At 40.6% G+C, this 18,869-nt stretch overlaps 1 protein-coding gene across 3 annotated transcripts in view; it reads right to left on the reverse strand.

The window, feature by feature from the left end:
- Positions 1 to 11,724: 11,724 nt before the first annotated feature.
- CEP152 (centrosomal protein 152) overlaps positions 11,725 to 18,869 on the reverse strand; it is a 29,601-nt gene continuing 22,456 nt past the window's right edge. For all 3 annotated transcript variants that reach the window (XM_063347198.1, XM_063347197.1, XM_063347196.1), the window contains 6 exons: positions 18,587 to 18,766; positions 15,054 to 15,135; positions 14,861 to 14,967; positions 13,942 to 14,098; positions 13,562 to 13,665; positions 11,725 to 13,317 (listed from right to left, as the gene is read on the reverse strand). In XM_063347198.1, the coding sequence (XP_063203268.1) occupies positions 12,305 to 13,317; positions 13,562 to 13,665; positions 13,942 to 14,098; positions 14,861 to 14,967; positions 15,054 to 15,135; positions 18,587 to 18,766 (1,643 nt within the window). In that variant the 3' untranslated portion in view covers positions 11,725 to 12,304. The remainder of the gene's footprint in view (positions 13,318 to 13,561; positions 13,666 to 13,941; positions 14,099 to 14,860; positions 14,968 to 15,053; positions 15,136 to 18,586; positions 18,767 to 18,869) is intronic.

Consider the following 18,869-nt stretch of genomic DNA (forward strand, 5'->3'; position numbering starts at 1 on the left):
CTTCCTCCCTGTCTGTTGAAAGTATTAAAGTTTACTTACTGAGAATCACTGGGGGGTCGTTTTGTCAGGTTCCTAAGTTTCAGCAGTCGGTCTCCATTGCCCCAAAATGCCCATCAGGTGCAAGGTCCTTTATACAGCACACTGGATAGAACATGATCCAATTAATAACGTATACATCTTTAATATATTGCATCCTGCACTTCCAGTACTGTCGTTTGGGTATATTCAGCGCACAGAAGCCAATAGGAAACTTCCTATTAACTTCAAGATTATTTCGTTTCATTATTAGCCCCTTCTCATTTATGTATTGGCTCAACTCGCAACAAGCTGATTCTGTCCTAAAACAAGTAGCTATAAAGCATATAAATAATGCAAATAATCAGCTTGCCTTTCTTTATAAGGAAACGGGAGATAATAATTGCAGTTAATTCAAACATATATTCATTTTACAAGTAACCAAATGAAGTTAAAGAAGCTATTTGAGTAGGAAGTTGCAATAGATTCCAAATACTGTGGCTCAAAATGAGAACGAGAAGGGACAGGAAGAAAGCTCTGTGTGGTTTTGGGGGTTTTTTTTGGTTTTGGTTTGTTTGTTTGTTAAAAAAAAAAAACCAAACAAACTTCTTTTTTCCCTTTCCTACAAGGAGAATTAAGATACAGGGATAATTTAAAGTTTATTACTTAGATCAGTTGAAATTGAGTAGCTTTTACCAGTGTTTCTAGTACAAATTATTCAGGTTACAGTTTAAATGGGGGAAGAGATTCTAACATAAAAAAAAAATTTAAAGCTTTTTTAAAAAAAAAAAAAAACCACCAAACACAGAGGACAAACAAAAAACAACTGCCTCTAAAATATCCCTAATGGTTTGCAAATTATCAACACCAGATCCACCCAAAATTGCTGTTACTGTGATGAATGGGGTGGAGTTCAGAAGAGATCGGTCTGCTATATTTCTTTTTTAAAGGGACAGGTTCTAGCACTTTACAAATTTTAAGTAAGAGAAGTTGGAAACTGTTTCTAGCTTTGTGAACTCCTTTCAATACCAAAAAAAATACCACATAACTTCAGACGAATAAGAAGAGAGGTCGAACAGGCACACAGTCAGCAGAGGAAATGTCATCTGACACCCGTAAGGGAGAGCCAAGGAAAAATACTCATGGGCAGGAGATGCTTGGGAAAAAGGACATCTATATCTATCTATCTATAGATATATGGATATATAGTAAGGCTGGCTTTTCCCACTCCTGTTCATCAGTAAGAGGAAGGAAGTCCAATTTTATGGATGAAACAGTGGGTGATGTAAATAAGGAGATTCATGCTGCCTTTTCAAGATAAGGAAATCTTTCAGAGGCTCCAGTCTGGACGCATTTTTTGATAAACTATTGGGAAAACAGAGTTTCCCTGCACTGCAATGATCTGGAAAAAACTTCCTTTGGCACTACAAGCCTAGTCCAAAGCCCGAGATAATTCCCCCCCCGCCTCCACTTATTTCAGTGGACTTCAGAGCATGCCCTGACTTCAGCGTGGTGGACGCTATTCCATCAGTTAAGCTAAGCTAGAACAGTAAAGATTCTGAAAACAGCATATCACATGGATTCTGGTGCATTATGGAGAACTGGGAACAATTCCTTCTGTACAACTGGCTACAAAATCTTCCCTCCTTTTCAAAATATGCAGTCCTCTCTGTTCTTTGGCCCATACACGAGGCTCTTTACCTAGCTGAGTTTTTGTCACAAAGAGCAAAACAGCAACAAGTCTGCGCAGTCTTGCTGACTGCGTATTCAGAGTCCTGCACAGTGAAAATACAAAGAGAAGCTTGGCAGCGTTGTCTAAGACAAGAAATTAATGGTTTCAAGTTTACTCCAACTTACAAAAAATAAGTCTTTAGAATGCACATATGTATCATGTTCTAACATACATGTTGATCAGTGACAAATGCAGAACTAAATGTGTTATAAAAACAACTGCACCATTATCTCAGTTCAGTGGATGACTGATATGCATATGTGCTCACAATGGTCATCCCCCATGGGATCCTGGAAAAAGTTGCTTTTTCTAGGGCATCTCAGCATTCGAAACCTTTTCTATGGTTTTCTTTTTTGGTCTCTACCTCTCCCCCTCCCCACCAGTGGTATCAAACTGCATCTTAAGGACAGTCTGACTTAAGCAACCCTGGTAGCCACTTACCCTGCTTTGACAGGTTTATTTCACAAGCTGTTCTTCCTCTTCCCATGGTAAAAAAAACTGTATAATACCATTTGCAAGGAGAAAAAAAAAAACGAAAAAAAGAAATTTTTTAATAATATGGGAAAGGGTAGCCCCTGTGCTTAATTAAACTCCATCCTGGAAAAGAGAGCTCTTCTAACACATTTGGAACTAAATTCTGTGTTCTGTTAACTGTGATTGAAGGACCACAGTAGAAAGAAAGTTAGAAAATTTGAGGAACTTCTTCCACTCACGCAGAAGGCAGGTGGGATTTAACCCAGGAAGATGCTGGGAAGTACAACAGTGTGTTAATCTGCAAATCCCAGCTATAAACCCCTCCGAGTCTGCACTGCTCAGCCCTACTCTTGAGCTATCAGCAGACAGCCGTGTTTCGAGAAAACGCTGTCTGACAGCTGCCAGGTGTCGAAGTTGCTGTTCTTCAGATGATCAGCAAAATATGTTCCACGGTTGCCAGCACTTCTGTGAGAAAGCCTTCAGCAGACAGTGTGGTGATTTAATGTACAGGGTTGTTGATATTCCAGAAGCTCTCAGAATCCCCAGGTGAGGCTGTGGCCCTGTTGCACTGTACTAAGAGCACGGAAAGAAAGCTCCAGGCAATTATCCACTGCCCTTTGACACCAGGTCTAGGCAAACTGCAGCAGTGGTGGAAAGACACTCCAACAGCAATACGTGCTGTAGAAATACGTGCAGTAAGTATCACAGAATCATACAACGTGTTGGAAGGGGCCTTTAAAGGTCACCTAGTCCAACCCCCCTGCAATGGGCAGGGACATCTTGAACTAGATCAGGTTGCTCAGAGCCTCATCAAACCTGGCCTTGAATGTCTCCAGGGATGGGGCCTCCACCACCTCTCTGGGCAACCTGTGCCAGTGTCTCACCACCCTCATTGTCTTCATGGGCTGCACAGAGAAAGTTGTCCCCCTTTCCTAAATCTGTGTGGGCTCACCCCTTCTCTCTACTTGCACCCTGAGATCCCAAACTCAGCCAGTCCCCTGCCCGGGCTTCCTCCTTCCCTCATTTCACCCTCAGTAGCCATCTTCTCAGTGACACATCCAATCTGATATCTGCTTATGGGTGCAAGGTAAGGTTATGTAGTCCAACTTCATCTCTAGGATTACTCCAGAACTTCATTTACCATAACTAGATCTTAACAGCTTTTGGATATGACCACTTGCATAGTCATTTTAAGGTCCTGTTTTCCTCGTCAACAGTCTCATTCTTCCAAAACTACAAGAAGGGATGAGAATAATTATTGGGGGGTGGGGTGGGGGGGGTGGAGATGGTGTCCCTGTTACTAGGTAGCTTAGCAAATATTTATTATAAGTCATACCATTGCTTCTGGTAGTAACAACAGTGAGTTTCCTAACAGAAGTGAAGGGCTGACATCTAGCAATGTTTTAAAGTACTATGTCACATACAGCAATCCACAGGAACCACTTGACATGACCATAGGTTTCTTCCTCCTCTTTCACTATTGCAACTGTGAGCTGAAGTAATGGCAGTAGATTTTTCCCCGTCCTTGTTTCCTCCCCATCCTTCCTGCTGTCCAAATCTAAATTTAAGAGCAGTTCAATATATACTTCAAGGGTAGGAAGCATCCTGACCTAGGAATAAGGAAATGTAGGAATAAGGCAGAAGCTCTTAGGGGTCGGACAAGAGCTTATGGTCCAACCAGCCTCAACCATTCTGTGAATCTGGTGGGAACTGATTCACTAGATTTAAGCGGGCCCAATAAAGTAAAAGGAACCTGCCTTACCTCATACATACCCAACAGGTGGGTTGTTAGCCCAGATGAAACCTTACTGAAGGTGAGTGAGCACTGGAACAAGTTGTGCTATAGAGGAGTGGAATCTCCATCCTTGGAGACACTCAGAACATTGGGCAACTGTCTCTAGGCAGCTCTCTTTTAGCAGGGAGGTTGGACCAGATGACCTCCAGACGTCCCTTCCAACCTCAACCACTCTGTGATTCTGTGCTCTGAAATGTAGGGTTACAGGATTGGTGAGCTTCGTATTGGGATCTACTCAATCAGTTCCTCTCTGATACTTCTACCAGGGCACCGTGTTTCAATAGGTTTTCTCTGTATCAGGGACCTAGAATCATTGAGTCTGAATCCACGCTGGCCAAGTTCCCTGTTCTCCTAAGCACAAGAACCCAGAAGTCCTACTCTTAACTCACATGTGAAGGTGCAGAGCACGTAAATAACCACATCTGCTTCTTGGAGGAAGGTACTGGAGCATATGCATGCCTGAAATTGTAAGGTTATGAGACTACTACACAGATTTGATGCAGAGCGCTAACGAACTGAACCTGCAGAGAAGAGTAACAGCAATACCACCAAAGGAGGCAGGGAAACTTGTGTCAACTGTTAAGCCCCAGTGCTCACATAGCAGTGCTGGAGTGGCCGAGCTGGGACAGGCCCACCTGCAGAACCGCCAGGTGTCAGGCAGCATGTCCCAAGCAGCAGTGGGTCCTTCCCTACCTAGGCCCACGCACGCCCAAAGGTAGGGCCTGCCAGCTCATTTGAGAAAAACTTAAGTGCCAGATGCCTGCTTCTGTGCTATTTACAGCTGTACAGATAATTTTGTTTCAACATTGCATATCTTACCTGCTTTCTAAAGGTGTACATGCAAATTACTTTGATTTAGCTTCACTGTGGACACTGCTGTTCAAGAGAAGAGTTAAGAACAAGTTAAACTCCCTGGTTGATGAGTTGGTCACAGCTTCCCACAGGGACTGCTCAGACATCCGCAATGATAAATAGAGTCAAAGCCTCTACTGGCTCAGCTCATGTTTATTAGAACTATCTGCTAATGACCTAAAGGGAACAATCTTGAGAAACGTAGGACATAGTTTCCCCAGCTATTGGTTATTATAACATGCTTCGCTGACACAGGCAAATAATCTCTTGTAAGAGCACTGCAGGAAGACGGGAGTTACGTTTTATTAAGGATTTTACTTTTCACATTTGGTTCCCTTCCAGCTTGGAAGGAAGCTAAGATACTTAAGTTTTCCACAAAAGAAAAATCATGCGGAAAAAAGGCCGGACTTGGATCTCCTAAACGGTTTCATTTTAATTTTGACTTTTTAAAGTTGCAAAAGTTTACAAATGGAGCCTCATTTTAACACAAAAGCTTCCACTCAAATAGCGTTAAAATGTTTTGATTCTTGGAATGTTTCCATTTTCCTTCCATAACAAAATATAAAGACAAATGCAGTTTTGTCAAGTATTTTAAGAGAAGTGTATTTTCAAATGGAAAATTGTCAGCATTTTCTTTATTGACTCTATACCCCTCTTATTCCCCTTTCTTTTCTTCTAAATATTAGTCCGAGGCATTCTAGAAGAAAGTGGAAAAGTTATGAGTGGGTAGTTTGAAAAGGGCAGCTAGCTTCTGAGAAGTGAATCCTCTTATCTACATTTTTCTTAATAAACTCTTTCTGAGCAGAAAAAGAAGAAAGGAGACAAGCGTTTTAGGAGGCACCCTATCTTCTCCAAGGACACTGTATTAGCAAGTCATTTCAAAACCTTTAAAATACACACTCCAGGAAGCAAAGAAAAGTTTAGCCAAGAACTTACCCATTAACTATTGCTAAATTAAGCCTGTGCTGCACACCTGTATAGTGTTGATCACAACATCAGTAACTTGAGCAAAGAACCAGGGGATTACTGGAAAAGTAGACGTTTCCATTCTGATCCTGTAGGTTCTCATCTGTTTTCCAGCCAGTAGAAGCCACATCCTACACAAAATGTCCAACTGGCAAGCTTAAAGGAGGAACCCAGTCATTCAACAGTCTCCATACGTCCCACAACTTGCACAGGCTCAAAGAGCGTTAGACACGCACCAAAGCTGGCATGGGCCACAGAACAAACATACAGCAGCACCACAGATGTGACTGGGTTCCGCTGATGTTTCTACAGCCTTGGCTGCAGTCTGAGTCACCGCGACATTGACACTAACACCCCTTGTGTTTGTTTAAGGGCACAGAAAATAAGTGTTTGGTACACAGCTTTAAGATCTTTCTGCATGTACGAGTTTTAAAGCTGTGGGTGCAGTTTGGCCTTTAATGAAAGTCAACACGTACAGAACAGTTTCATTCAGGGAGTTACATTGGCAAGAATCCCAGTCACTGAACTGGTTTCTCTACAGAAGGAGAAGATGAGCAGAAGAAAGGAGAAGTTACCAGTGGACTTTTGGTTTTTACGAAATGTTAACACCATCCTTAAATCTACTGTGACGAAAAGTGTTATATAAAAGTATGTATGGTATAAGACCACTAGAGGGGAGTAAAGTAACTTAAAAGTGAACGTTTCCTCTACTTGGTTGTGCTGTACAAATTGCATTTGCACATGTTAATTAACAGCTATAGTAAAACCAGAGTATTAAAGAATTGCATTTGCTTAACATTCTAAGCAAAGTTGATTAGATAATTACAGTATTTCTGTACCATTGTCCCCTCTCACTAGGCTGCAGGCTGACAGGGAACATTCGTCATCTGGATGAAGCCAGAACACCAGGGATGGCATTCAGCCAGAACATTTGGCAATAGACATGAATTTCTTTACTTGTATTCAGATTTACAAAGAAGCAACACTACATGATGGAAACAGACTCATTTTATCAAGTGTGAAAAAGGCTCCGGGCTTAAAAGCCAGCTTGGTAGGTGAGCATGTATCAGAGACAGGAAAACCAACACCTCGGTTCTCACACAGATCACTGCCCAAGTCTATGCAACAGTGAAATATTTACCCAAGCAACAAGAACAGAGAGAGAAGCATGATTAATTTGGAAGTGTGAAGTACTCTGCATCAGAACGCTGGGTGAAATCTCGCTACAGCTGCAAGTAATGTGCTCCTGTATCACTGCCAGGTTACCATCGTCTCCATTGTAACCCATCTACACTGTGGGAGACAAGACTGTGCAGTGAATCTGCACAAAAGAGCAAACGTTTAAAATAAATTTCAATGGGAAATCTTAGCAACTCCCAGAGAACAAAGGGAAACATGAGAACAGAGTTCCAACAGCAGAAGAATGGCTTTGACAGCAAATTTTAAGGATGAATGACTGAAATATATATATGTGACTGTGTATCTCAATACTTCTGGAAGTATACCCAGCTTGAGATTTTATGGGAAAAAGGGACACTATAGAGTAGTAAGTAGATCTCCAAACTTCAGTGGAAAGTACCAACTACAAAGTAAAACAACGGGTAAGAGGGTAACAAGATACGAAATTCCAGAGGTGTAAGGAAAGCCTGGGAGTGCAAGCAAGCCAGAGCTCTCCTTAGTTGCATATCCACAGGTTGGATATAATCATAGCAGTTTTGAAAGGCTTTCACAATCACAGAGAGGGTGTTTTGCAGAGATTGTAGAAATTCTGCAGAAGAACAGACAACCAGCTGAACCGGTCCGAAAACTATCAAGCGTGGTAGGACCAAGACTGTTTCATTTAATTTTTTCCCATTTACCACTTGCTGTCCTTTGGATTCTTTCCACATTTGCATGCAACAACAGACCTATACCTCTTAAAAGCTGATTTATGCAAGAAAGACTGAAAGAAGCGTTGTTACTTAAGCGAAAGAAAACTGAAGAGGAAAATAGTAGTTTTTGAGTATGACATAAAAGAAATCCCTATTCCATGTCCTTTGTACATTGGAGAAGCAGTAATGAGCTTAAACTGCAGCAAAAGAGTTCCGGTAAGACACAAACCGAATGGAGATGCAGCCTTTCAGCAGCAAGGATAAAACTGGAAAGGATTTGTCTGGGAGTTGTAGTCTCCCCATTACTGGGGAGCTTTCAGAACACATTGGACAAACATCTATTAAGACCAACATCAGCGTAGGGGATTCTGCCTTGCAGCAGGAAAAAAAGACTGCGTGAGCTTTTTAGGAAGGTAAAGGTGGAAAAGACCTGTGATATTATGTAAATTGGAATTCATTAATATCATGTAATATCATGAATCGGGTAACACATGAAAAAATGGTATCTGTCACTCTGGAGAAGAAATTCATGAAGATGAATCTATTTCCCACCAGCAAAGGCTGAACAAGAGGATGGAGGGAGCCACACAACTCTTAAAACAACACAAAACTCAAATAAAGAAAAAAAAAAAAAAGAGTCCATGCAAAGCCAAAAGGAAAGAGAGTCCAACATTAAAATTAGGAAAAAAGAAAAAAAAATAAAAGAGGCTAAGTGCAATGCCAGAGAAACGAAAACTGACCGATATAAAGACAAAGGGAATTAAAAAAAAATAGTACAAGGGGATAAACGAGACTAGAAGAGAAGACAAATGAAGGAAGTGCAAAAGCACAGTAAAGCCATCAAGTTGAAAGAAAAGGTAATTTAGTGGTTAAAGTACTGGCCTAGCATTTAAAAGACCTGGTTTTAATTCCTTGTTCAGGCTTCTTAACATTCCTGGGTACCTAACCTCTCCTGGCCTCAGTTCCTGCTCACATACCTATTCTCATGCACAACTTACTGTGACAGGAGACAAGGTTTCAGACGTCCGTATGCATCTACCAAAAATAAAGAATGTGGAAATTTAAATCATTTATGCAAGACCTATCCTTAATTTTTTTTTCATTAATAGCTACAGGTGTTGCTCATTGCAGCTGAAAGAAGCCACTGAAGAGACAAGCTAAAACACTAGAATCTGAGATAAATAATTAATGTATTAATTACTCAAAATATGCATGAGTTACAGACAAATCCTGTGCATTCCTGTACATCACATACAAGCATCTTATGCACAATTAACTATATAGAAGATGTTCAAGATGTACATAAAATGTAAATTTTAAATAAACATAGTATGAAAGAGTCATCTTGGAAATAGCTTCTATCATATCGGTATTTTAGTGTGAATTAGAGTGATGGATTTTTACAAAGAGGCTGTTCTAAGCAGGAATGTTCTAAGCAGACATACTATACCTGCAAGAAAAATCAGCTAAAGAAAAGATAAAGAACAAAAATAAAGCAAAGGATACTACTGCATTCTGCTACTTTGGGGGCGGGGTGTGGTTAAACAAAGTTTAAGCTAAATAGTGCCGAACTGCAACATCACTAGAATAAAATTAGATCTGGCTCCTATCGCATAAATGCAGTATTAAAACAAGGAATCCTCTGAATCAGAAAGACATAACAGCAGGTAATGAATTCTTGAATCAAACAGGTAAGTTCTTTCAGCAGTGTAACACAGTGGGTGGAAATACATGGCAAACTTATTTTAAGACATTCTTGTAGCGGGTCTGTTACAATCTTGGCTCAACAATACAAGTCCAACCACACGTATTGCAACACTACAACCCCCTTTCCGACTGGTGTCAGCTGTCCAGTTTCGGGAGCTGCCACCCCCTATGCTAGCCTGTTATTGCTTCATTCTTTCCTACTGACATTGGAAGGAGGGCTGAGGAATGCTTTTGACTAGTTGTTAATTCTTGGGCTAAATATCTCCTTGTTCCTCAAACTTTACTCACCAGGGAATGATTGCTGCTGTTTGGATGGATCTTCCCTCCAGGCCTCTGCAGTTGATTCTCATTAAGGAAAACTTAAAATCCCCTTGTCAGCTCGGGAGCTCTCTGGAGTTGTCAGTGCAACAAGACACACAACAAACATTAGGCGAACAAGGATTTAACTGAATCTCTGCCTACATCCACCTTCTCAAATGCATTGCAGTTTTGGTCAGCGAAGTTGCCCAGTACTGTGATGTGATACAATACGACTGAAACAACCACCAAATCCAGCTGGGCACCTAGTGTCTGGATTTAAATATTCTCCCTTTTACTAGACGGGATTGGAAAGATTTTTTCCACCCTCCCTCTTTTGCCCTTAAGAGAGGAAGGACGCCCGCAAGACAACTTTTTCTCACATCAGGCTACAGGCTCTGCTGAAGAAAGCTCCCCTGGTTTCCTCACTGTAGCTGGGATCTGCTGGATCCTCGTCTTTCTCCAGAGCAGTCAGAAATGCAGAAGATCCCTTCTCATCAGTGTGGGACCCCAGCTTCTAAATTAAATACATAAAAATCATCAGCTGCTCAAAGCTTTAACAGGACTAGGATCATTAAGTACTTCATTCTGCACTGAAACCACTGAGCTTTTAAACACAGGAAAATTTTTAAAAGCTACAGAGAAATGACAGTAAGAGTTATGCCTATAAATATTGAACAAGGCAACAGAAGTGAAATAAAACGTACTGTGAAAAGTTACATTTTAGGAGAATTTTAAAAGTGGTTTGCACATTGGCACCGAGCATGGCATTTTGAGGAGCAACTGCAGAGAAGCCCTCAAACCCACCTTGGATGAAGAATTACTTGGAAAAGTGTGTTTGGTGCACACCAGTGAGAGGATGGGTCCTCAGCTGCTCTGAGCCGTCAGGGATATCCTACAGGGCAGCTCCATATTTACCTTTGCAGATGGCGGCTTTCTTCATCTGGGGAAGGTTTCTGGACAAGCCCAAGGAATTAATTAATCCGATTAATATTTTTTTAAGCACTTGTACAAGTACCTCTCACAGGGGAATAAACGTGCTTTTTTACCTTGTGCAACTTGGGAAAACATTTAAGCTAACCAAAAAAAGCCACTCATCATTGAAAAAAAAGCCTCCACGTGGGGCTTAAAGGACAACTAGTAAAAACTTTCCCCTGCAGACAAGGCCACAGCTATTTCCTCAGCTAAGAGCTCGGAATTTGGCCCTTGAACTTAACCGCTGCCCATATTTGTTTAGGCACAAGCGGTCTCTCGTGGCCTCAGTTTCCTCCCACTGACGATGACAAACCCCACCTTCACTGAAGAGGAAGCGGGGCTGGATTTATGGGCAACATTAAAGGCCACCAAGAAATTCAGAAGTCTCTCTTCGATTGCCCGAGAGTCTCGAGTCACAAACCAGTCCTGCGTACCAAGAGCTGTAATGCATTCTGCCTTGCCAGTTGGCCTGAAATATAAACAGGCAGGACGGTTTTGCAGAGGAAGTTAAACACATTTTTCTTCAGAAGATTTCTGTTGAATCTTGTACTATTTTCCTCTTAAAACTGAAAAGATTCTCAGACTATACTGTGCTGTTTCACAAAATGAGTATCCTTATAGCAGTTAAACGTTGTTACATATGAAAGGCATACACATCATCTTTGAGAGAATATTCAGTCTTTTTTCTTCTTCTACTATCACAGAATAACAGCAAGCAAAACCTTTTTGTTTACATCTTCTGTTGATGTGAATTGCTGGCCCATAGCAATACTATTAATTGCAACGAGTATGATTTAATCACACCGCAAGCAGCAAACCGCCTCTTTTCCTCACAGGATCACTAGAAATTAAATGCCATCCCAAGGAGAGCAAAACATCTAGAAAAAAAGAGATATATTTCGTAATTGCTTCAAAACATGAGCATGTCTTTAAAGTAGACGCTTTCTAAGCACCAGGAGGAACATAACTATATCTTCAATTTACATTGATAACTGACACTATTTAAGGAACACCATGGTTATTCTAATTTACACCTTTCTTCTGCCCAGTATGAACTATTTTTTGCTGTACCAAAGGGAAGAATACTTGAAATCTAATTTGTTACAACAACTTAATGAAAAAAATGCAAGTATTTTTGCTTTTATTATGGGGATGCACACAGAGGCTTAAAATAGGGTTCTTCAAAATGGAAAAGTCAATTAAAATACTTACTTCAAGCAAATCATAAAACATCTCTCATTGAGCTCTGAAGGAATTTTCATAACCATTTAAAAAGATTACCACACATTACAGTAGCTTTGTTTTAGATAAACATTGCACTGCAAGCTAAACTTCATATAAAAATAGATACTATTTAATAAATCCGTATATAGTACACTATAAACAATTATGAAAGTGTTCTTACAAAGGTAAAGAAAAGTCTGCATTAATATTTCAAGTAACTTTATGGAGTTGCTTCATGTAACACACAAATTGTGTAACATTGATCATGAAATAGACACAGCAGGACAGGTTTGCCCCAACCCTCACACTTTTATTTAAAAATCAAGTCATCTTTTTTTCCTTCAAATACGGAATCGCTGGTATTGATTCGAGTTAGAAAGTGGGCTGTCAAAGCCACTATCTTGCGGAAGAAACTGGGGATTCCACACCATTTTTTTCCAAGCATTTGTTGCAGCATTTTCCTACATTTGAATCTGGCGATACCTTGAGTTGTGCAACAGCAGAATTTGATTTGTCAGAGTTGAGGAATGAAGTACGCTCTGGGTTTGTTATCAGGTGGCCTCTACTGTAAACTTTAGTGCTGCTTTTTGTGCTGAGAATCTTGCCATTGCCATTAGGAAGGTCTCTCCAAGAAGGAACATTTTCATCTGCAGGGGAAAATGACCTGATTTGAGGAAACTCCTCACAGCATGCAGTCTGTGCTTGGACATTCGTACTGGCTTTTTGTTCAGGATACGAGAGGCGCATATCACTACGATCCAGATGCAGGCTTCCATTCACAGAACTCCATTCACTGCAGCTTCCTTCATCCCTTTCTGGAGTTTCTTGACAATTAAGTTCCTGAGTTCTTTTAGATCGAGTTTTCCATTTTCCACATGACTGGATATATTTATCCTCTTTCAAGACCGTTCTTTCATTCTTGCTCTTAAGTATATCATGAGTTGGCCCAGAGATGGCATGGCCATTTGTAAAATTGGGCGCACGCGTATTTTCTAGTGTTACTTGAAAAGCAGATGGAGGAGCATTCTGATGTGCTATATTACTAGCAGCACACAAGAGTCCTTTGTCTACATTTACAATGGGGCCATATTTTTCTCTTCTTCCATCTTCATTTGGATAAAACTCCGGCAGAGCATCTCTTGAAGCACCATCCAGATTTTTAGAATTATTCCCGTCCTGAATATTTGAAGTCACTGTTTCATGAAGTGTATGTCGAGTTTCAGTCTGCACTGCATCAAACTGCTGTCTCAAGTCATGTGGTACACGTTTCTGAACAGTTTTACCATTGGCTTTTTCGGTAATGCTTTTGCCGCATGATTTGCTTTCCATATGGTTTGACCTAGCCTGAAGCATACGATCTCTTTTTGAGTACTCAGCTCCAGGTGGTAGATCAGAATTTAATAGCAGAGCTAGGAGAGGAAGGAAGGAAATAGATTAATTGAAGGAAATGTTAATGCTGGAAGTAAAATTAGGTTCTCTTGCGCGTTCATTTTTTAAATAAAGAATTGCAGGCATTGTCAAAATAAGCAGCTTACATTTACATTTCCATTAGCAAGCTTATAAATAAAGTGCTCACTTCCCAGCTGCATTTTCATTCCTACATTCATTAAATCAATATGATCAAGAAGATAACAGCTATAGAGTCTAACATACCTGAGCGGGTAGATTTGCTTTCTGGAATGTGTTGAAGAGGCGTTTCAAGTCCTTTAGCCATTGTAGCAAGCTTACTGGCAGCATTCATTATTTTCTTTTCAGCTCTGCCAAGAATTGCAGAATGTGAAAGAAAAAATAATTAAAGTTTAAGGGTAACTTCTTTTGAGTTCTGCATTTTACTTTAAGGTAATGCTAGCAAGAGTCAAAGAATACTGAAAAGTTAGTATGGCAGACTGCTCAGCAGTGACTCCAGGACAATCTGAGCAGACTGGCAGGACTTTAGGTCAGATGCCATTTCCTCCAAGGTGGGCAAACATCAGACTAACATCTACACATCTCTTTCAAAAGCAAGAGTAATTTCCAAACATACTTGAACTTACCCTTCATGTTTCCCATTATCAGTAAGAAGTTGTTGAAGGCATGTCAAATAGTATTTGCGCATTTTCCGTGCTGTCTCTTGGCGCTCTCTTAAAACCTCTGCTTTAATCATTTCAGCGGCTCGCTCCTTACTTTCACGGATATAACAAAGCATATCACCTACAAACACACTTCATTAGTACCAGTTTTTCCCCAGAGGGGGGAAAAAAACCAGCACCACAAACTGGAATCATCTAGCAGACCTAGCACAAGTCATCAAGGGCCTGGGTTTACCTGCTAACATTCCACCCAAATCCTTGTGCCAAGTGTTGCCTGCTGGATAAATGCCACTGAAGACCAGAGGAGGTCAATATGAAGCATCAGACAGGAATTCAGTTGTCCAATTCTGCATCTTCAGCGGCAGTGGAAAACAAGGCACAGGGATTTGGGAGGAACGTTGGCTGGTAAAATGCAGGTCAAGGAACTTGATGGCAGTGCAGCTGGCATTTGGGGACCTGCTGCACCCATATAAGACATGGCACAACATTTAACCCTCCTTCCTCAGTCAGAAGGTTGTTGATTAAGCCAGAAGGCAGGACACAGCAGAAGAGAAAAGCAGATTCTCCATCAGGACAAATTGCAGGGTAGGTAGATTGTTTGCTGGAGAAAAAAGATCGGTTCTCAAAGAACACTTTACCACTTTAGAAGATGTAATACAATGCAGCAAAGCAGTGATGGCATAACAAGGCTTCACCCATCACAATTAATCTTGTCTAAGATTATGGTGACGATTCCATTTCTCATATTCACTCTAGTAAGAAGGAAAAAAATGTACTTCTCATGCAATTTGGCTGTCAGATTCCTGTGCAAGTTGGCTGAAGGAGGACGAAGTGACAAATTATTTTGCTCTCCTAACTTTTTAGCTAAGACTTTAGAACTTACACTTAATCTTGCTCACAGCTTTAATGTACTGAGCACGCATTTCTTCCAGTCCTTTCAGAGAGTCACAGGATGTACAAGGTTTTGAGACGCCTCCCTTTGACAGTGACCTGAAATGCACATAAGTCACACTGCACAAGAAAAGCAGCTTATATCTTACAAAAATAATGGGATTGTTTAGATATTTTTTAAATACCTTGGTGGTGTTCCCAGGTCTTTCAGTTTAGTCTTCATCTCACAGTTTTCTGCAATGAGAGCTTCTAGAACCTTCTTGTTTTCTATAAAAAAAAAAAAGCAATGAACCGCCATTCACTGCACTTTCAAAATTCAAGTTGAGTTCAACACAAGTTATTACATAAACTGCTGTCTCTGGTATAAGAGCTCTATGTCACAAAGTATCATCAGTAAATGTACAGCCATTATAGTAACAAGTGCATAGGAAACAATCCCAATACACTTCAATAAAGCCCGAATAGAAAAGTATTCTCATACAGTAATTGCATAAGCTTAAAGCCTTCGTGTGTCATTGCTAACACTATGCTGGAGGCAAAACTTCAGATATATCAAGTGTACGTGTAGAGAAAGGACGGGGGGGGCGGAAATAATGAGGGTTCTTTTGACAAACATTGGAAAAGAGTCATTAGTTTGTAGGTTAGCAATTGTGGCTTCTTTGGAGTGAGGAGCTAAAGGATAAAACTTGGTTTTTCTTGTTGTGTTTGTTTTGGGGTTTTTTTTTTCCCCTCTTTTTTTTTTTTAATAACCAAAAGCCAGTATTACGAAGAAAGGCTGGACTTTCATGCTGATCTCTGCTCAATGCTACTAAGCAGCATGGAAATATAACAGAGTGAGCCACCACAGAGACTGAGAAGACAGAGGAGCTGAAAAAGCCTAAAGCATAGGTCTTCAAGCTGATACTGAAGACTGTTATCATGGCATACATGACCCACCTGTGGGTCATCTTCTGAACATTAAAGAACCTTAAAACCTATTTATTAGCTATCTAATCGAAGCAAATTATTGTTTTAGAAAAAGGGTACAGGTATTTACCATAACATGAAGAATTGATGTATAAACTTTGATAGACCCATAAAAATCAAGAGTTGATCACTAGCTTTCCTATCTTAAGGGGGAAAACCAACATGAATTGAACACCTACACTAAATGCTGGAGATACTTCCACTGCACCTAGCCACAGAATTTCTCACATGAACCACGGGCTAATGAAAACAAAGACTGTCACCACACAACAGAGGGCATGTCTTAAATACAAGTCTTCCTTTTGGAAGAATTAAGGCTTTCATGGGTACGAGGACCTGAGCCCTGGAAAAGGCACAGACAAGTTCGGCTTTCTTCCTTCTCTGGGATGATGTACAGAAAAGCAAAAAACAAGCACCCATCGTGGAACAGACAAAAGCATTTCATGGCCTTCAGAGATCCTGATTTGTAGTCTGAAACTCAATTTGAGCAGTTGAGAATTGTATCCGTGATGACCTTGGTGACAAGCAGTAGCCTCTGTTTTCATTAACAGACCTCCCATTATTTTTCAGTCTTTCCATCAGTCCCCAGGGAAGTTTGCATGCTATATAGTTATCGACAAAAGAGCACAGAAGTAATAGGCAAATCTGTGCAGCTTACCCACCTGCCCTTGTTCACACATCTACAGGCTAGCAAAAAAACCTTTCTCTTTATAAACATACAGCATTTTGCTCCTCCTCATTGAGCACAAAAGTTATTAGAGCACGCAACCAAGACTTTTCACTAAAAGAAAAGAAAAAAAGGGGAAAAAACCCACCTCACACAAACCACAGCCTTTGGCAAGCAAGCCTATTTAGTCACTCGGTACAACCTACTACTTCACATCTGTTCTCTCCAAGCTGACCATTTGCCAAACCTGCTTACAGTGGTCACAGTGACCTTTCACTGAGGCATGCTCAAACAGTTCTACAGAGTTACTGACCCTCAGGATGCAGTTCGAGACCTCTCCTGAAGCAGGACCTTCAGGAAGTCCAATTCCTGCCATGCTCTAAGGAGAGCCTAAAAAAAAATATGCCCTGAACACTACTGTGTACAGCTTCAACTGATTAAAACACTGCAGGGAGAACGATCCTTGGATTCAATCAGCAACATGTTTTCCTTCAGAGAAAACATAATTCTCTTTGTTCTGCTCCTTAAAACAAAGGCCTCTGCTGACTTCAATACAGCTGACTGAGGGGACAGAGTTCCTCAGATACCAACTAAGTGGGAAGTGTGCTCCATATGGTACATTATGCCCAAGTAGGAAAGAAGAAGTTCTTGAGCACAGTAACAAAGCAGAGCAGGCATTCCTCCTACAAACCCTCTCAGAAATAAGCCTAGACTAAAGGAATTCTTGTTGCTATCAGAGACAGAAGAATCAATAAGACTTCCTCTGAGGGAAAAGCCTACATGCAAGGCCCATAAAGGGAGACCCAACAGGAGCAGTTACAGGTATGGCAAAGGGGTTTGATATGCGGAAGACTTTACATGCTCAATAGCCCAGAGACTTCTACCAAGTTAAATAAAGCAATAAAGAATGAAGTCTATTATCCTGAAAGAATGACGGATGTACATGATGCAACAGCACCCACAATAAATGCAGGTATCGATATCAAGTCAGATAGATAACTCTGCAAGTGACTAAACCGATGGCCAAGCCTCAGGGAGTTTTTACCACCAGGCACTATCAGCCTGTCCATAGAAGGTGATATAGATATTGAGAATGTCAAAAATAAGATGCTGGACAGCAAAGAGAAGGTAATCACAACAAAGCAACACCATCCCACAGCCAGTGGGCTGCGTATAAAACAAGAGGACTGGATAACACCACTAATTAATCAGAAGCAGTCTCCTACAATAGAGGAATCTCAAGCAAGTTATGTTGCACCATCTTTTTCCATCACAAATAGCTTCAGAAAAGCCTTATTTCCATAATGCAGGTAAAAGCCTTCCTTTCAGTGACTCTTCCAAAAACAGAGTGGATATTTTATATCCGTCATTGATATGGACAATCGTCACATAGGAAAGAGAGATTTAAGAATTAGAGACCTTTTCTCAGTCATCTGTCCTGTATTTCTCATTTCAAAGTGCCAAAGGAAAAAACATCTTGATTTAAAAGGCAAAGATGGTAAATAAAACCTACTTAAAACCTACTTCAGGGTTTACAAAAAAAAAAAATAAACAAAATTACAGGTTCAAGCTATTGTTAACTGCAGGAAGGTACAAGAAAACTGTGGTCGATGGCTTACTACTACTGGTGCCAAGAGGAACCAATTAACATTTGGAGGCACTCTGCTCTTTATACTCCCACTATGGGGGAGATGAGTACATGCACAGTAGCTGTACAGCCCCAAAGATGACAGCTAAAAAACTCCTTGACTCATATACATTTATAAGCATACGTGTGTCAGTGCACAGGCATGCATTATCTGTATAACCTTCATGGGCAAGAGGATCCACATGTACACATATTCAAAGAACTTCTGCCATGTGTTCAGTTTTCCTCTATTCTTTTCCTGATACACATGAAAAGAGTACTAAAGCAATAAGTAGTGTTTAAAGTCAAGAAGGTGGGGGTGTTGTTTCCTTGGTTTTTCAAGTATGCACACACCCATTCCATCCACTGAAAACTATATGATGCAACGGATGAAAGACTCATGCAGACAGCAAAGCAGAGTGATTCAAAGTTGTCTTCAGGTGACTAACAATCCTAACCTTGGATTTGCTCTGACTTAGCTTCATGTTCCTTCACAGCAAGCTGAAGATGTTTGCGGGCTATCTCCAGCTCTTTTTTTAAGTCCTGGCACACAGTCTCTCTTTCATCAAGCTCCTGGCAGCACTGTTCACAGCAAAAAGCTTCCTGGGACCCAAGGTTCCTTTCTGTACATTTCTGACCTGCAACAGTAATTGCTAAAAGTTATACATCAATCACAGGACCAAAAAAAAGAATCAAGCCCAACTTCACTATTTCCAGTGCTCTACTTAGTCTTTCTCCTAC

Source organism: Chroicocephalus ridibundus, chromosome 9, assembly GCF_963924245.1.
Source record: "Chroicocephalus ridibundus chromosome 9, bChrRid1.1, whole genome shotgun sequence".
NCBI lineage: Eukaryota > Metazoa > Chordata > Aves > Charadriiformes > Laridae > Chroicocephalus > Chroicocephalus ridibundus.